The sequence below is a fragment of the Falco punctatus genome (assembly GCF_963210335.1).
Source record: "Falco punctatus genome assembly, chromosome: 6".
NCBI classification, from domain to species: domain Eukaryota; kingdom Metazoa; phylum Chordata; class Aves; order Falconiformes; family Falconidae; genus Falco; species Falco punctatus.
This window is the reverse complement of record NC_137585.1, coordinates 62,506,889-62,525,536: the sequence shown is the minus strand read 5'-3', so window position 1 is coordinate 62,525,536 and position 18,648 is coordinate 62,506,889. Positions and strand designations below refer to the sequence as shown.

The following is an 18,648-nucleotide window of genomic DNA, read 5'->3' as shown; positions in this document are numbered from 1 at the left end:
GGAGGATATACAAAGACACCATAATTTAGCACAACTTCTCTGCAATAAATATGGTTATACACTTGTACTATGCCAATAAAATGGCAAAATAAAGCAAAACCACTGATGGAAGACTCACACACAGTAGTTCTTTTCAAAATACCACACACTCAACCACAATCATTTATAATTCTCCTTCACTCCTTACAGCAACAGGTCTAGCTAGATAAATTACACCTCTATATCGATTAACGCAGTTGCCTGATAAATATATGGAAGTACTTGCAATTTAATTTTTTGTGTTTTATTCTACATAACACGTTACATCTATATAATGCATGGAAGCATTCAGAATGCAATTGATATAGTCATGATTTTTTCCCCTTTTTCCCTCCACAGTTCCAAAGCTACTCAACAAAAGCTCCATATCTTTCATTTGTCAGCTATCTTCAATCCACTATGGGAAAAACATCCATTTCGCTATTATAAAATCTGGAAATACCTTGTGGGATCTACAACATCATAAGGTTACTGAATACTGCAGTAGCTCTTTGCAATGCTGCATACATTGTTGCAATTATTTATTCATTCTCCAGATGTAACAAGTGGTAAGGTAAATTCCCTGAATCAGCAAGCTTCATTTTATAGTGCCAACTAATAGAATAATTTAGGAGGCACCTTCAGAGGTCACCTGTTCCAAGCTCTTGGCTCAAATCAGGTCCAACTAGACCAAGTTGCTCAGGACTTTGCCCAGTTGAGTCTTCAACACATCCAAGGATGATTCCTCATTTGTATTAAATCTGTGTCCTACGGATCACACCACCAAAAACTGTATTTATGGTACCTGCACACAGAAGCTTTCTATTTATTCTGCCTCCACTTTCATACTATTTCTAATAGCCTGGTCAAGAAAAGAAGTAAAACACTGGCAGTAAAAACAGAGCCACATGAAAATGGGTTAATGTGTCTGAAAACTTAATTCCATCAACTAGTCAAATCAAAAGACATTGTAGGTCCCCTCAAATGCTGTCAATAAATCCCTGTTCTGTTAACCACTGGTAAAACTCCCACTTCAAAAATATTCTACATGTTGTATGGTAAAAACACATAACATGTTATACTTGATTTTCCAATATAAAAGCACAGGTCTTGCAAGGATTCTTCAGTTTTTTATGAAGTTCTTTCAATTTTACAAGTATCTGAAATCATCTCTTGTCAGTTCATGGCAACAGTTCAAAGAAAAAAATTCACAGGAGTTTTCTGAATTCAAGAGTAATTTTCTACTTTTGAAAAAGTATTTTAAAAAATTTCTTCATTTTTCTAACAAAAGGAAGCCCAACCTGCACTGTTTTCTAGTAATTCATCTTACCTATACACATCCATATTTTGTTTTGCCTAGTTGAAAGCCTACTGAAATACTATTGCCTGCTCAGTCGCAAGAGATTCTGAAGTCCTCAGCATTCTGCACATTACTTGAAACATATAATTAAAGTTTCAAAAAATTAGGTGACAGTAGCAGCAGTGATTTCTTAAGAAGAAAGGAAGATCAAGAAATCTGTTTGAAACGTGCAATGAATACAGTATGGTCTGGGTTCATTTCAAGGGGTGTGTTACACTGGCAATACATTATTTGGTAGCATTAAGCCAAAAAAATAGTGTACCTATTCACTGGTGTTAAAGCAGACAAGACAGCAAAGATATCAGCGGGTTTTCCTATAAAGAAACCAAATCGAACAGCTTCAACTACAAAAAATTATATCAAGGTGTCTTGAGTAAGGACAGATGAAGCTGCCGAGTGTCTGACACACGGGACAGGGATGGCACCTCCTGAGAACGAGGCTCCTGGAGGGCTGATTTAAGACTGCAGCTCTTCTCTTATCCCAAAAGCTCTCTTATTTTCTCCTTATGCTTTATTGAACAATACGTAGCTTCCAAAAAGATCATTCTGGTATGCTGTGTTCACTTCCAACACGATCTCTTGAATACAAGTCTTGTGCAACTGAAACCCGAGGTGAGGGGGGATAAGAAACCCAGTGAAAATCTCTATTACTTTTGTAATCATAAAAGCCATGCATATATCCAGCACCTAACTCTATTGTAAATCCCACAAAGAAGAGTTTGGTGAAAAATAATGCATGAGATATCATTCACTACAATCTAGAACAGTTTTTAATACACAGTTTTGTAACTTGCATTATGCTGTTTCAATGCTAAAGAGCAATACACATGCAACACTAACCACCTGATATGAAAAAAACAATCTGGTATCTTAAAAATGAAATCTGTTTAAAAAAGCAACTATGAGGCACACTTTAAAAGCCCATTAGACAAGTTAAGCAAGAAATGAGTAAACAGTAACTCAAAATCATGCCTTCACATTTCTAGACATTTTGCAAAATAAAATGGTTAACACAAAGATTGGATATTTTAACTTGCTTACTTCTCCAGTTAATATATTGCGCGATATCTCCTTCTATAGAATTTATCAAAGAAATCACTGTCGGTATGATATTTTAATGATTATACTGTTCTTTTCTTGCTTGGAGAAAATGAGGTAATGAAAAAATAGTGAATTTCCCAAGGTATGAAACAGAAGTAGGATTGTCAAACAGACTTTCTGTTCAAACATTCACTCATTAATCAAAGGCAAAATTGCCATTTATTTAAAAAAAATAATAATAGAGGCATTTTCTATAACATGGGTCAAAATGCAAGTATTTATACCTGTAGAAACAGTAATTATAGTCTATATCATGTAAACCACTGCCAAGCACTACTATGCTTCTATTTTTGAGAACTGAAGGCTAGGGAGGATTAACTATTGAAATCAGTAGCAAGCTTGGCATGAACAGACATTTGAGCTGGCATGCAGCAACAATTATCTGCAAGGCTTTTAAAAAATACATATGGTATCAAACACCAAAAAATATTCTGCATTATTGTCACAGTCTGTTGGGAACAAGGAATATCTTCTTTGGGTTTTTATGTTTGATAAATATGCAGATGAACAAGAAATAAATTTTGTTGCAGGGAAAAAAATAATCTTTAACTGGATTACAGCAGTACCAGATATGGAAAACGTTAAAATGTTATTAAGGTAAGACATTTTAAAAAATTATAATCCTTTTCTGAGAATTAGACGTATGTTTGAACGCCTCTGCTGTGATTCATTTGAATTTGCTTCCTAATTACTGCAGCTATGTTTTTGTGTTTTGGTGTGCATAAATACATATTCCTATGTGATTATGGCCCACAGTAAAGCAAACAGTTAAACTTTCTGACATGGGGAAAAAATAAAGATTTCAAAAGTGGCAAAAGAGTATCTACTCATTTCAAACACATGATTATCTTTCCATATTTCAAAAGGAAAGGCCTTTTGAGGCATAGAAATATGCATGTGAATAGAAACATATTGAAAAGTCTCAGCTTTCAGGTATAATGCTTTTCAGTTAGAAAGGCATAAGATGGGGGAACTTTCAATTCTCTCTGACACGCTTAAAGAGAGCTGAACATGCCACCAGCCTGGCATTATCATTTCTTTCCCCTCTCCCAGCTACTGATGGTTCACTACCACTTTTGCTAAGCTGTGTCGATATCCCAATTAAAAACTACAAAAGCAACAAGCAGCCCCTCTGCAGCTGAGCTGGATCTATTTCATACCGAGTGGGTCATCTGACATGGAACTCATAAACAGGCTGAAAACCGGTTAAAACAGAATGCAAGAGAGAAGAAACCTTCCCCTTGGAAGTATTAGTGTAAAAATGACAAATCATTTTTCCAGGAAGGATCTCACAAATACAGGAACTCAATGTCATCTATTTCATTCCTTTTGAAGGAATGGGGACTCAGGAATTCTAAAGGAATCTGAGTAATGCTGAAGACAAACTGGTTTTGCTCTCTTTAAAGCAAAACCTCAGCTGAAAACAAGTTGTCACTAGGCTTGTCACCAGGTCCATTATTCTGATTCCCTTCCCCCTCTCTTCTGTTTTCCCCAGTTTTCTTTCTACAAACCTTACCGGTCATCTTGAACTTTGAGTTCCTTCCCCATGTTTCAAGCTAGTATTTCAGTTTCTGGGTAGTTTCATAGAATACAGAGGAATACAGAAGTCTGCCTTTGTGTACTGAATTCTCAATAGAGAAAAAAACGTGTACTTAACCTTTCACTGCTTCTGCAGCAAAGCCAGGGCCAAGCTGAGATCTGTGCCACAACTAGTGTTATAAAAAAAAAAGTGGTATATCTTCCCCTCTCTGCAGTGGGCTTAAAACGTGGTCACATCCTAAGATTTTGGTTCAATTCTTACCATGACTGGACTCTCCCTGATGTTAAGAATATCAGCTCTAGCCACAACTACTCCTGGGCAGGACTTGATCTCTTGCACACGAAGAGCACAATAGAATGAGATGAGGAAGATGATATACCGATATATCTATACCAGGAGCCAATACAGAGCACTGATTTCCTCAAGCACAGTGTGAACCATGTTCTTTACACAAGGCTTTCCCCCCAAACCAGCATTGCCTGTGCTTACCCTACAGAAACAAGGATTAAATCTGCTGTCCCTTTTCCCTATATGCACACGTACCCAAACGGTGAAATGCCAAAACCTCACACGAAAAAGGCTGTGTCAGAATCATAGCTTATTGTTCAGTGATTCTAAAACAGCCTCACAAAATCCACCAGCTGCCAGATGCAAGCTGCCCGAACATAGTGCTGCATTTCAGCAGCTCCTCTGAGCAGAGCAGAGCCCTCTCTCCCACCAAAGGCCAAGTTATTAAGAAATTGTTTGTCGACTTAGATTGGATTGATCATTTGTTTCCCAAATTCCTTTTCCCATCATTTACTCATTATACGCCTCCTCCTGATGTAAGAGGACATTTATTAGCTTCTGCATTTATTGTGCTGGCAAATAGAGACATTCTGCAGCATTTCCTGGGGATTCTCTCATTTATCTATCGGTTATGAGACTAAAATATTTTTAGGGGCAGAAAAAATTAAAATATCACTCAGACTGACAGCAGTGAAAATTAAGCAGCTATATGCTTAGGAAGGCTATTTCTGCCTTTAGGTTTCCAAAACTATTTACAAAAAAAGCGTGGCGACATTTCACATAAAACTTATTGCTTTATAATGAGAAAAATTACTAAGTACTGCTTATGCTGGGCAGAAAAGGGGGTGTTTTCATAGAATCATTTAGACTGGAAAAGCCCCTTAAGATCACTGAGTCCAGTTGTTAACCCAGCACTGCCAAGCCACCACTCAACCATGTCCCTGAGCGCCACATCTACATGTCTTTTAAATCCCTCCAGGGATGGTGACTCCACCGCCTCCCCGGGCAGCCCGTTCCGAGGCTCGACCACCCTTTCCCTGAAGACATTTTTCCTCACAACCCATCTGACCCTGCCCTGGCGCCACCTGAGGCCGATTCCTCTCGCCCTGTCACTTGTTCCCTGGGAGCAGAGACCGACCCCCCCTGCTGCAGCCTCCTCTCAGGCAGCTGTAGGGAGCCACCAGGTGCCCCTGAGCCCCCCTCTCCAGGCTGACCCCCCCAGCTCCCCCCAGCCCCTGCCCGGCTCTGGACACGCTCCAGCCCCTCTGCGTCCCCCCTGCCCTGAGGGGCCCGACCCTGAGCCCAGGCCCTGAGGGGCCCGACCCTGAGCCCAGGCCCTGAGGGGCGGCCGCAGCGGTGCCCAGCACAGGGGGACGGGCACTGCCCCGGCCCTGCCGGCCACAGCGCTTCTGACAGCGGCCAGGGCGCTGCTGGCCCCCTTGGCCACCTGGGCACGCTGGGGGCTCCTGCCCAGCGGCTGTGCCCAGCCCCCCCGGCCCTTTCCCCCGGGCAGTTCCCAGCCCCCTGCCCCCAGCCCCGCTGCCCCTCACACACTTGGCCTCGGCCACCGGCCGGGTGTCATCGTTCTAAAGAGAAAGGGTGCTCAAAGAATATTTTAATGTGCATCACTAATACTTGTTTAAATGGGAAGTATATTTAAATTACATACTTCTTGGGTTTAAATGCAATTGCACGAAGGACAGAGAACAGAAAACAAGTGAAAACAGGTCTGTATTCCCCTTCCTTACATCCAATGTTCAGCTTCCTCAGAAGTAAAATTACTGGACAATAAAAAAAAAAAGTGTGAATATATAGTAAAACTACAAATATGTTTAAGGGAACATATTTCTATCAGATTCCCAGGAAACTGAAGAGACTAAATGATTATTCCTGTGGAATTACTCCAAATATCAATATAACCAGCAAAATCTCTAGAACGTATCCTAAAAATTCAGTATTTTACTTCTCCAGTGGTTAAGTCTGGAGCTGCAGTATTTTCTAAATATGTTACATTGACAAAGAAATCCAAGAAAACTATCTCACCAAGTGCTGTTTTAATATAGTGTTAACTTAGTACAGTATTTGTTCCCAAACGTCAGTTTCTGTGAAAGAAAGAGGGTGGGAGGAGGGAATAGACTGGTGAAATGAAAGCTGCTTATTCATTAGCTACCCATATGTTAAAACATTTTGCCATATATGAAATGCGATAAACACTGTCTTTTAACACTGAAATGACAAATTTCTTTGATTTGTTCCATTTTGCATATTAAAAAAAATTTGTCTTTCACAATACTTTGCTCCTTTAAAAGGGGAAGGGGGAAAAGTGCAGCTCAAACTATAAATGAAAACAAATGCAGACACAATCACTAAGGGTGACTTAGGCAATACTGACATGTTTATGTTTAACTGTATGCATCCACTAATTTGTATTAATAAAAGTGAGCGGTGCTGGATGAACAACCTGCTTAGCCTCATTAGGATCCGGCACGTGCTTTTGTGGGAAAGCCATCCCACAGGAGAGACGCTCTTGCTCCCACGCCACAGGTCCTGTTCACTGTAATTTCCAGTCCTTCCATCAGACAAGGCAAGCAATGGCAAGGGAAAGGCGTTAGCCAGCCCTCCTGACAACACGATTATGGACATGGGATTAAAGAAGAGGGAGACCAAAGGAGCTGCCCAACATGATGCTTTTCGACTGCTTTGGTTTTCCATGTTGCCTCTTATGTTCCCGCTCCCATCAGTTTATCCTCATCTATATTTTTTTATTTGTAGAAAGAACATATATACCTGTTTAGACTTCACAAGCACCAAGATTCAAGTGACTTTAACACAACTGAAACACTCTCACAGAAAAATAATGATTAGCAATGAGCAGTTATCGTGGAACTGTAAATAAACTCCTATTCTTAAAGTACAGTAGAAGGTCAGTAAATGCTGAGATCCAGAGCAGTGATAATTGTATAACGGAAGAAAAGTTAAGAAAAAAAAAAAAGAAAAAATAGAATTCAAGGTATGAGGACTTAAAAGCTGCAGGAATAGAAATGGCTTATTTTGGGAAAAAAAAAAATAATTATAAAACTAAATGATATTGGATAAACATATAAAATAGCCTATATATAAACATATAAAATAAAATTCCTGGAAAATATTATTTCTCTGTTTCTTGGGTTAGTAAATCCTCTATTAACTACCAAAATCTCCAAAAGTTTGAATTTTAGAGGTTTTGAGCATTCTCCTTTCCGAGTATACCTCTGCACAACACAGACAGACAGTGCAACTGCACCTCAAAAAAACACCTTCCCCTGTACCTCAGAAAATGTCAGTGCCAAAATTCTGTAGGGAATGACACTGGGGCATCCTATAGGCAGAAAGAGAGACTTCAGGACAAGTTCAAAATGGCATTTTAGGACAAAAGGCATAATGAAATATAGCAAGAAGATTGGAGGGAAAATATCGGAGTCAGTTCTGGCCAGTGATACAAGAAAAAAAATCACAGAAGCTGCTCAGAAAAAGAAAGTTGTAAGAAACAGACTGCAAACAACCTATATGAAACCAGTAGTTACACATTAAAAGCTATCAAGTATCTTAGTGCACGTGGGGGAAAAGCTTGGAATATTAGTTATTGCACTATTTTTGGTCTCCATTTATATAAAGACACACACAGAGAATGGAAAAAATAATCTATAAACAAACATTTAGAGAAACATCGATACCTACTATTCAGCGTGGAACAACTCCTTATTTTGTTATTAAGCAGCATTTCAGCACTGCTATTGATTGGACATGTGATAGTGAAAGATGAGACCAAAACAGGTATTTTTAATGGGAAGATGTCTCAGATGAAAACATCACGCTTATTTGGCAGCCTTAGAGAAAAAAAATCATATGGGTGAGGTGCGTATTTAAAAACAGCCAGCTACTTATTCATAAATGGTAAATAAAAGATAAAGAGCAGAAAAAAATAAAACTAAGGCTTAAAAAACAATTGTTCAGAATAATGATTGTGGCTCAGCAAGATACGGAGGTAGTGCATTAATGCAGCATTCCAGTCAGAAGGCTACAGCTCAGTCTATGTCAATCAGGTTGAGGTTTCAGATATTGTAATTGGTAGCAAGTTTCCTAATCTCAACCTGCCAGGCAAGAAGCATTCAACAAAAGCTCTGTCCCCAAAATATAATGAAATTTGAAGACAGAATTTTTCTAATATTGGCAACATGAAGCAAGATCACAGGTTGGGTTGACAGCTTTATTATGCTAAACTGACAAAAACATTACGCTCTGGTCCGTACTAAAAAGGGTGGTTTTCATGAGCAGTATGGAAATACAAAGCACTGGGAAACTCTGATGAACTCCTACTTTTATCTCATTGGTGCAGCATATAAGCTCGGACATAGAAAAGTCTCCTGGCCCAAGTACAAAATGAGAAATTAATATATCTTGATTTTATACTCTAGTCTCCTGCTGCACCAATTTGGGGAAAACTGCAAAAACCCACTGTCGCAGCTGAATAGCCATTTAAGAAAAAAAGATATCAAAAACTTGACAGAAATAATACAAATCATTAACAATGATATGATACACAGTAGAATTCATCAAATGAAAGCCATAATATATTTTATCGCTTCTGAAAAGCATTTGGAAATGGAGTTAATGTATTGATATACAGGAGGTGTATGTTTAGTGTGTGTGTGCATGTATATATATTTGATATGGGGAGGGAGAGAGAGAGAAATAGATAGCCAGCCAGATAAACAGAACAAGAAAAAAACAGTGGGAACATCTCAGAAACAGAAGCGGGGGTAGGAATGATAAAGTGTTTTTTTTCCAACCACAGATATTTAGAGACTGCTGCTGTAATGACTGGCTAAAATTAAAAATGACTGTTAATACAACATAGGCATACTAGTATTTAAAGAGAGGGAAGGTCTAAAAACTGCCATTCAGCAAGCCTTTTCTGAAGTACAGCAGTTTGGTTAGGTCAAAGACAACACAGACATTACTGGAAGCATCAGTTTAAACAGCAGAAGAAAGAAAAAGAGCAAGCAGTTTTAGCTGTACCACATTAAAAAAATTCACTTCTCCAGACAGAGGACTATGAAGCATCTCCATGGAGGCAAACTGGAGAAACTGTAAAAGTTGGGGAAGTTATAAAAGATTCCTTTACAGGCCCTGTTCTCAAAAAAGATGTTGGCAATATACGTTAAAGCTGCTGCCCAAAGACTGCTTAATTATCCATGGTAAGGAAGATGGAAAATATAAAGCAAGTGTAGAACACAGTGATTATTTCTGTTGCTATACACTATGTTTTGAACAGAAATCTGTTTGAGCAGTATTTTGTTATTGCAATGGACAATTCTTAAAAACCTATTGGTACTACCTGTGTCCAACAAAGCACACATACACTGCACTTAATTGACAAGCACAACTTAGCAAGTCTGTCAGCTCTCTGTCAGCTCTGCGCTGGAGCTAATTCCATTTCTTTATGGGAACAGTGACAAAAGGTTTGCTGAGCTTTCCTTGTGACTCCTCTAAATGCTCAGTACATACTATCATCAGCCAAACGCATTTCCTACTTTGCTGGATCCAGCCTCAAGTCTCAAAGTTCTGTACCTACATCACTGTTACGTGATTTTGAAAGACATGGAAGAATGCAAGTACAAACGTGTGGAGAGTAAACATGTTTGCTCTAGCAAATACAAACTTCTAAAGAGAAAAGGTGAGAGCAGAATCATCCTCTGGTTATAAAATTCTTGCTGATACAATCATGCAAGATCGAAGAAAGTAAACAGACTGATAAAACAAATACAAACAAAAGCCTTTAAACTGCTAAAATATGTTGTGGCAAATAAAAATGTCTGTAGTTATTATACTGCTTTATAAGAGTCCCCCTCTGTTATCTACATCTTGCAAACCACAGTTTACAAAAACCATGGCAAACAGATTCTGATTATTTAGTTGTTGAGATTTGAAAAGGTAAACAAGACTCTGAAGCATCTGAACAAATGTGGAAGTCGCATTGTTTGCATCTTGGCACTTATGTTCATTATAAACACCTACAAAAAGCCAGTACTTGGCTGTGAAGCTGAACTGTATATCATCTCCTTTTCTGAGCACTGGGGCTATCACTGAAAAGCACGTTGGTCCATTCTAAGCCTTGAATAGAAAAAAGGAAGAGATCATTAAATTATAATTTCCCCACACAATTGGTGTAAGCATTTCTTACCAACAGGATTAGTATGAAAGCAAGATCCCAGAATAAAGCTGCTCAGCACTGAGGATGGCAGTTTAGTGTCTAGTAAATTTGATTTCTCTGAAAATCCTGACACATCATAATAGCAAAATCCTATTTACTGTAGCAAGCAGGATGGATAATACTATTTAACACCTGGTATAGTATGTGCCATGAGCTCACAGCTTTGTGCTCTGTGTGCTCATCTTAACTTAAGGTTAATGCTCCTTGACAGTCTACATGGTAAGTAGAATCCCCAAATTAAGTGCCAAATCTACGATTTGCAAATCCTTCCTCAAAATTTAAATCATGAAAAAACAGATGCAGAGAAAAGTATCATATTTCCAGAACTTATGTCTATATTCTCAGGCTCTGATCAGGGCAGTAAGCCCTGTATGGTGCAGGAGTCTACCTGCACAAAGGCCACTAAAGTCAGCAAGGACATGAACAGAAATTACAGAATCAGCAAGGAAGAACTATCAGGGCAGTAACTTGCTGACTGCTGTATCTGTAGTGTATCTAACATAACGGCGAAACCTCTAAATGCTGACAGAATCATAGAATCATGGCATTGTTTAGGTTGGAAAAGACCTTTAAGATCATTGAGTCCAAGCGTTAATCCAGCACTGCCAAGCCCACCACTGAACCATGTCCCTAGGCATTGTATCTACACATTTTATCAATCCCTCCAGGGATGGTGACTCCGTCTCTGCCCTGGGCAGCCTGTTCCAGTGCTTGACTACCCTTTCTGTGAAGAAGTTTTTCCTAATATCCAATCTAAACCTTCCCTGGCACAATTTGAGGCCGTTTCCTCTTGTCCTGTCACTTGTTACTTGGGAGCAGAGACCGACCCCCACCTGCTGCAGCCTCCTCTCAGGGAGCTGTAGGGAGCGAGAAGGTCCCCCCTAAGCTTCTTTTCTCCAGGCTGACCCCCCACAGTTCCCTCAGCTGCTCCCCATCAGCCTTGTGCTCTAGTTTAATTTTATTACCTTACACCATATGCATATTCACATGCATATTACTCAATACTTACTGAAAATATTTCCACGAAACTCACAAACATAGAAACTTAGCTCAAATAAGAAATATCCTGATCAATACGGAGATACATCTCTTGCTCATTCACACTGATAAACTAAGTAGTTGTGTCATACAGCAGTGTATTAAAATTAATTTCCTTCTGCTCCTATGACTAGGGGCATGATTCTCGTAATGATGCGTAATAGTATTATGAAGCAGTGTAACATGAAAATAGTTGGATTTGCTGAAGAAAATTTGAACTAGGCAGAGCTGCATTATTCTCAAACTGACAGAAGCCCGCACAGACACAGCTCACTGTGACTGCCTGTATGATGGCAAAACTATAAGCAGAAGGAGGAGAGGATCTAGTCATCTTTCCTTCATAGCAAAAATATTCTAAAGCAAAAGCAACTGGGTGAAGGAACAACAGGGTGTCGTTCAGCTCTGTAGACAAAATGAAAACAACTTTTGATGTTGACCAGAACCTACAGATCACAGCAACATTAGAGGTGCAAAGATGGTTATGAAGTCTACAGCCACTGCGGCTTGGAATGGACATTGAAACTGGTGACACAATGCAGGCATGGTGGACGTGGAGGAGCTGAACAGAACAGTGATGAATACAACAGAAGTGTCACAGTGTGGATACACACACCAGACAGCGTTAGAGAAAGAGGTCATAGGATTCTTCTTCCAGGTAGTAAGCTGCTCAATCTGCCCAAGATCTTAGTTCTCTTTTTTCTTGCTCTGCTACTTCAAAAGAAGAATAAAATAGTTTTAAAATACCACTAATGCCACCTCATTATAGTAAATAATTAAGACAATATAGGGTACACATATGTCAGTGATTTGAATACTGCTATCTCTGGGGGTTTTTTACTGTAGTCAAGAAGCACCATTAGCCTGTAAGCAGACAAAGAAAAACACTGTCAAATTTTCCTCAAAGCTTAATGTGCAAACTCTTAAATAACAGCTTTACATCCTAGTCAAATATACAGTATGAGAAGGTTATTCTTTAACTCCTTTGTTAAACTATCTCATTTTGCTTTGATGCTGTGGAGCATGTAATAACTCATAGCTTATGTGCTATCTTTGACCTAGAAACACTGGCAGCTGTTAGGGGAATCGCTCAGTTTTTGGAAAGTATCAAAAGGTTTTTAGCACATAAACCAAATTTATGAACAGATATTGCCCTGGAGAATAGAATTGTTTATGTTTTAGTATCACAGCTGTCACTGGTGCACAGTTATCTTGTCCTGTATTAATCCCCTGAAAAGGTTGAGCATCTTCACTCAGTCACTGAAATATTTTATAATTGACAGACTTCATCTGGCACTGAATATGTATAATAATTTTCTCCATAAAGAGCATACTGTGCTGACACTAATCTGTTTTGTTGTCGTCTCCCCTTATTATCAATGTCTGCATTGTTTTTTCAGCAGCATTGAAGAACACAAATAGGAAGCTTCTAATTGAAAAAGCTAAGTAATCAAAAAGCCAATTAATCATACAGATGAGCTCTGACACTCAATGATGCAACAGACAGAAATACCACATTCATATAACTGAAGTATTTTTGAAGTGTGCTTATTTGATGTAAGAATGATCTGAGAATGTAATTAGCATTCTTTGTCACAGGTGATAGACTCACATTGCACATTCCTTCATACTGACTTTACTTCTCTGAGCTCTACTAACTCTGCTCCCATCCCACCTCCCCTTCTGCTCTTTTCTCTGCTGAACAGCCCATGCTCTGATTTTGTGTACCTTTCACTGAAATCAGGACAAGTTTAGGAACAAATAAGCAGCCTATTATTGTACTCTGTAATTTCCAGAACGTTAGGCCTTTCCAGACCTTCCTTTTTTCTTAAAGCTCTATTTCCATCCCAGTGCTCAAAAATCACCAATACAGAATCTCACAAATGACCTTAATAACAGCTGCAGCCTCAGTGAAGCTGGGATTGCAGGAGACATGACCTCTCCGCTTTTGCAGGTTTTCATTCTGTAATCTCCACATCTCTGATAAAGTTCAAAGTCAGATTTTGAGCACTGAGTTCACCTCCTTTCAGAGCTTGAACAACTCTCTTTTTTTTGGTGTGGAAGAGGTATGCACATCCACTTTGAAAACCAACCGGATGACAACTTGGCAAAGCAAAGGTTTCTTAGCGTACAAATAGAAAGTCAGAATGAAAAGACAAGCCTTAATATTATGAGAACTCCACTCTGAAGACAGAGCAAACATTGTCCATGGCATAAGACAGTCAATTCAGAACCACCTGTTGTAGTCCTGGAGACTTCCAAGTACGAGAAGAGAAAGCAAGACATGGCAGAGTTCACCTATTTCACATCACTTGGGGGACGACACTTCAGTGGTACTCAAATACAGCTATTTAAAGTTCATTATCTCACTTGCACACAGCAATGATATATTCACATACATGTTAAAACATGATTCCCCATTGGAAGTCTTCACTTAACAGAAGCAAGCAAAGGCACCGTACCAGTGACCTACTTTCATGTGAAAAATGACTAAGAATAAAATCTTATTTACTGCATAGCACCTTAAAAAGGTAAAAGAAAAGCTTTCCAACAAAGAATCATGGTTTATCACACAGTTTTCGCCATAAATTACTCCAATACTACTTGAACTGTCATGATAAAATGGAAGGCTGATGACTAAGAGCAGAGGTACAACTGCCCTGTAAGAAGCCAGTTTGGATGAGACAATGCAGATGCTTTTTCCCCTAACACCACACAGTTATTTGAGAATAAGGAAGGTATTCTGTGGGGATTTTTTTTGAAGGATCTTAATTTTTAACTGCTTAAATAATGCACCATTTTAGAATCATTAAACTAATTTACTCTCATCTTTTCAAACCATTTTTCATTGCCAAGAACATGGACTTCATTAATGTCATCTTCAAAATGGCAGGACAAAACACTGAGACAGTATCTGATATGCCCTCTATTTAAAATATTCATTAAGACCAATTATACACACTGATAATTCATGCAACATGCTCTTCTTCCTAATCCATAAAAACAAGGCGTTTTCTTCTATCTTACTAAGCTGCAAAAATGAATATATATCTTCTTCGGATCATTTTCAAATTTAACTAAAAAAATTCCAAATTAATCAACAAGAGGTGGGCTCAGGAAGAAGGCACAGGGGTAAAGGAGGCAAATATACTCAGGCTAAAGGTTACAACCAGCCTGGGATCTAGAAAATGATGACAGTAAGTTTTTGAAATTAATATCCTACAAAATAATACCCTATAAAGAATAAGAATGCTAACAGCAATATGTTGAAATATTGTAAGCATGTTGCACAGCTTACCAAACTGTTCTGTACAGTTTAAAGTCTACTGTGAAAAAAAGGCACAGAAGTGCTTCTTAAACATGGCATAAACAACTTGCCATTAACATTACACTCCACGTGCTGGTGGCTTTTGGAGGAACCACTAATTCCACCCAGAGAAAGAAACTGTGGACTGCAACAACAGTGGAAATTCAGTAATGTATCTTCACACTCCATGTGCAATTTTAAGACTACTTGGTGCTACTGATCCACTTACACTGGCGCTTCGTCAGTGCTGGTATAAAAGCAACCTCGTTCAGACTTTTTCTCTGTCTGTAATTACTGTGACAGGTGAAATCTCATTGCAAATGTGAGAACTTAGTAAAGAAAACAATGTCCTCAACATTAAAGCCTCCACGTTGTCAATATTAAGCCAAAACCAGTAGCAGTTACAACCACGAAAAAACCCTCTGGCCACATTTTTAATCTTTATCTCCTTAGAAAAGTCATCTTGTTTAACAGTAAAACATAACCAGAAAGTCAGTAGCAGAAATGAACAGAAACTCTTGATTAAGAGGGAAAGGAGACTTGCCCTTTCTTCCAGTCGAGCCAGCTGCTCTTTGTAGTAGGCATCGTGCTTCTTCAGTTCTCTGTCTTTCTCTTCCAGCTGCCTGGCCTAGAAAAAAAAATATTATAAAACTGGATCAAAAAGAATGATAAAACTGGATCAAGAAAGAGCCTCACTTGCAAAGCAAAGCTTCTACTATAAATTGTACCAGTAAGGAATATACAGTGATTGCAAACTGCAGCCTATTAGTTTTTGCCAAACAGAACATTAGTAAGATGATGATTGCTGCATTGAAAATGTAAAGAAATTGTCTATTGTACTGGATTTTCTCCTTCCCTCCTCAGCAGCTGTGTCATAGTTTGTCCAAATGTATTTGGAAATGTCACGAAGACTGAACCAAGCATACCATACTGAGATGCTTCGGGGTTTGGTTTTTGTATTTGTGTTTGGTCTTTTTTTAACTAACTTTGCACATCACTTCTGAACATGGGCAAACTTGCTCAAGCTACCAAAACCCACATACATTATATATATATGCAGAGCCTGAATATTTATTTGTTAGCTGTTACTAAGTGGACATTTTGACACCGGAAAGCTAGACTTGGATACACGTATTTTTAGGCAGTAGTAAAAAGAATTTTTTTGAAGTAGCTGGTTTTTCTTTCAAACCCCAATTCAGGGATGCATTTTGCATGTGCTTAATTCTAAATACATGAAGGTTTGGAAAGAACCAAATGCTTACACCTTTGCAAAAGCAGATCTAAAGTACATCTAAAACCCAGCAGTCCTCTTTAAAATTAGTAATCATTCCTATGGAAACTCCTAGATCAGTTGAAGTATCCAACTAAGCCAGCTGAAATAGTCTAATGCAGGATCACTCCCATGTCCAGTAACTTAAAATAATACAGAAGAATTCTGAACTTATATATTTTGAATACTAATGTGACTTGAGTATTCAGTTAAGAGACACTGCTACCAGCACTACTGAGCAAGTTGACATTTTCTTGGCTGGTCATCACAGTATGTAACAATATCTAGTAGGTGACTCATTAAGAATTACAAAATACATTAAAAGAGTGCACATGCACACAGAACACATATAAGTGGTAAGTCCTCTAGAAGAAATACTAGACAAGTGATTTTTAACAAGCTAAGGAAGAATTAACATCTAAATTAACAGCGCAAATTCATTCCAGGCTCATAATGTTTTAATAATAAAATATCTTTAGCGACTAATAATTAACTATCAGTGGTCATTACCACAATTGCCTATTCAACATTAGCCATTTACTGCTAACATATTCTTTTCACCCCAGTACTGATACCAGCTGCAAAAAGTTCCTATTTTAGCAGCATCACGTAAAATGGTAAAGTGTTTGTACTCCTACTACTAAAGATGGTATCTCCAGGTCATGCTTACAGAAGCACGTCAGAAACCTTACAGCACATATTATGCTACACTTGTATCAGTGCAGGACTTCATTCTCTTTGTCAAGATTAGCGACAAAGAATAAAATAAAAACATTTGATTGTTGGTTGTTCTTTACTTAACTACTTACCTTTTTTTCTATATCCTGAAGCATATAAAAAAGTAAAATAAATAAATTTAAATTTATGAATAGACACATAAACAGAAAGAATGCAAAAAAATGCATGCATGTCAGGCCTATCTGTAATCTCTAAAACAACACTGAAAACTGCTTGGAAGTTGGTGGCGGTTTTTTGTATGAACTTAACCAAAATACCCCTGCTCATCCAGAAAGCACACAGCCAGATTTTAATTCTACTTGGATGAACCAAACCTTGCCTCTGCCAACCACCCATCTCCAGTATAGTGCCATGGAGCACATCCTACAGCCCTGTCCACCAACATTTTAATCAGCCTTTATTCACTAATTACAGGTTTTTCCACAGCCGATTATACTAAGTATTCCACAGCCTAACTACCATGCTTTGTATTGATCGTGATTTTGCTTTTCCAAGATAACGACCTCCCAAAGCTGGTGGTTATAGAAATAGCTGAAAATTCATTGCAGGTTGTGCCTCCCCAAAACCACCCTCTCCCAGATATCTAATACAATACTTCAAAGCATTATGGCTTCAAATTCAAAGCAATATGAGTTACCCATACATGAATATTTTATGTCTAACCACCTCATGATCCCTAAAATATTTGCAAACTCACGAACATTCCTTTTGTGCAAGTGAAGATAAATAGGTCAGTGAGAAAGAAAACATAATATTAACGTTCCATAATGCTCATGAGAATTCAGTTAAGTTTTAGTTCTAACAATTCAATAGTGTTTCACACAAGCCTATCAATGACCTGAAACCAAGCAGCAAAACTGACTTTGGAAAGCCAGTGAGATATAATAAAACCCATACAAGAGCATCATGGCTTAATTCACTCACCCCATTACTGACGATTCACAAGTGCAGAAATTTTCAGGGTAATTTTAAATTTTTTTTAAAAAAAAGTTTCAAATAAAAACACAACAGGTCAAGGGCACACTAATGATGGAGGAGATGAAACCCACTCTCTTCTCTGAGTCCAGCTGAGTTTAAATTATTTTTATCTGCATCTTGCTTGCTGATCAAACACCATTTAAAAAAGAGAGAAATGGATTTGTTTAACAGTGTCTGATCACCAAATTTATATATATATATATATATGGAAGACAATATGAGTGGGGGAATGCAAATAATATTTGTTCCAAGGATATTCAACTGAATGTAAGTTTTTGTCCTGGAAAGTTTATTAGTGTTTTTGCATTGATCTAGTTCCCTGCCCTCCAAGATCATCAGTGATTAAACAGCCAGCTTTTACTGCATTAAAGATACAGCGCCCAAGAAGCAAATTATGTTCATGCTGCTTATTGCCCTGATCCTATCAAAGCTTTCATACCACTGAGAAAGTAGAGATATTAGATTGTAAGAATACTAAATAATACATCTATCCAAAGCTTTGGTCCCTATATTGTGAAAGTAACTTGAAGATTTGGTAGGCCAGTAAGAAACTAAAAAAAAAGTTTCTTCCACATTTGTGGCATTTGTACAGTAACGTAGACATAGCAAGTTTTAAAAAATTAAATATTCATTTATACAGGAGACAATATAAATATGCCAACAGAAGAGAATTCACTGCAGAAATAAAAACGTGTAAGGTAATATTATATTTATGGGGCTGCAGCAACATGATCCCAGTGAATATCAATTAGCCGTAACA

At 38.2% G+C, this 18,648-nt stretch overlaps 1 protein-coding gene and 1 long non-coding RNA gene across 3 annotated transcripts in view; one reads left to right on the top strand and one right to left on the bottom strand.

The window, feature by feature from the left end:
- Positions 1–18,648, bottom strand: part of CHCHD3 (coiled-coil-helix-coiled-coil-helix domain containing 3) — a 164,178-nt gene that overhangs the window by 43,532 nt on the left and 101,998 nt on the right. For both annotated transcript variants that reach the window (XM_080393445.1, XM_080393444.1), the window contains exon 5: positions 15,447–15,530. In XM_080393445.1, the coding sequence (XP_080249571.1) occupies positions 15,447–15,530 (84 nt within the window). The remainder of the gene's footprint in view (positions 1–15,446; positions 15,531–18,648) is intronic.
- Positions 1–18,648, top strand: part of LOC308066318 — a 230,422-nt gene that overhangs the window by 142,478 nt on the left and 69,296 nt on the right. The gene's annotated exons all lie outside the window — the stretch shown is intronic.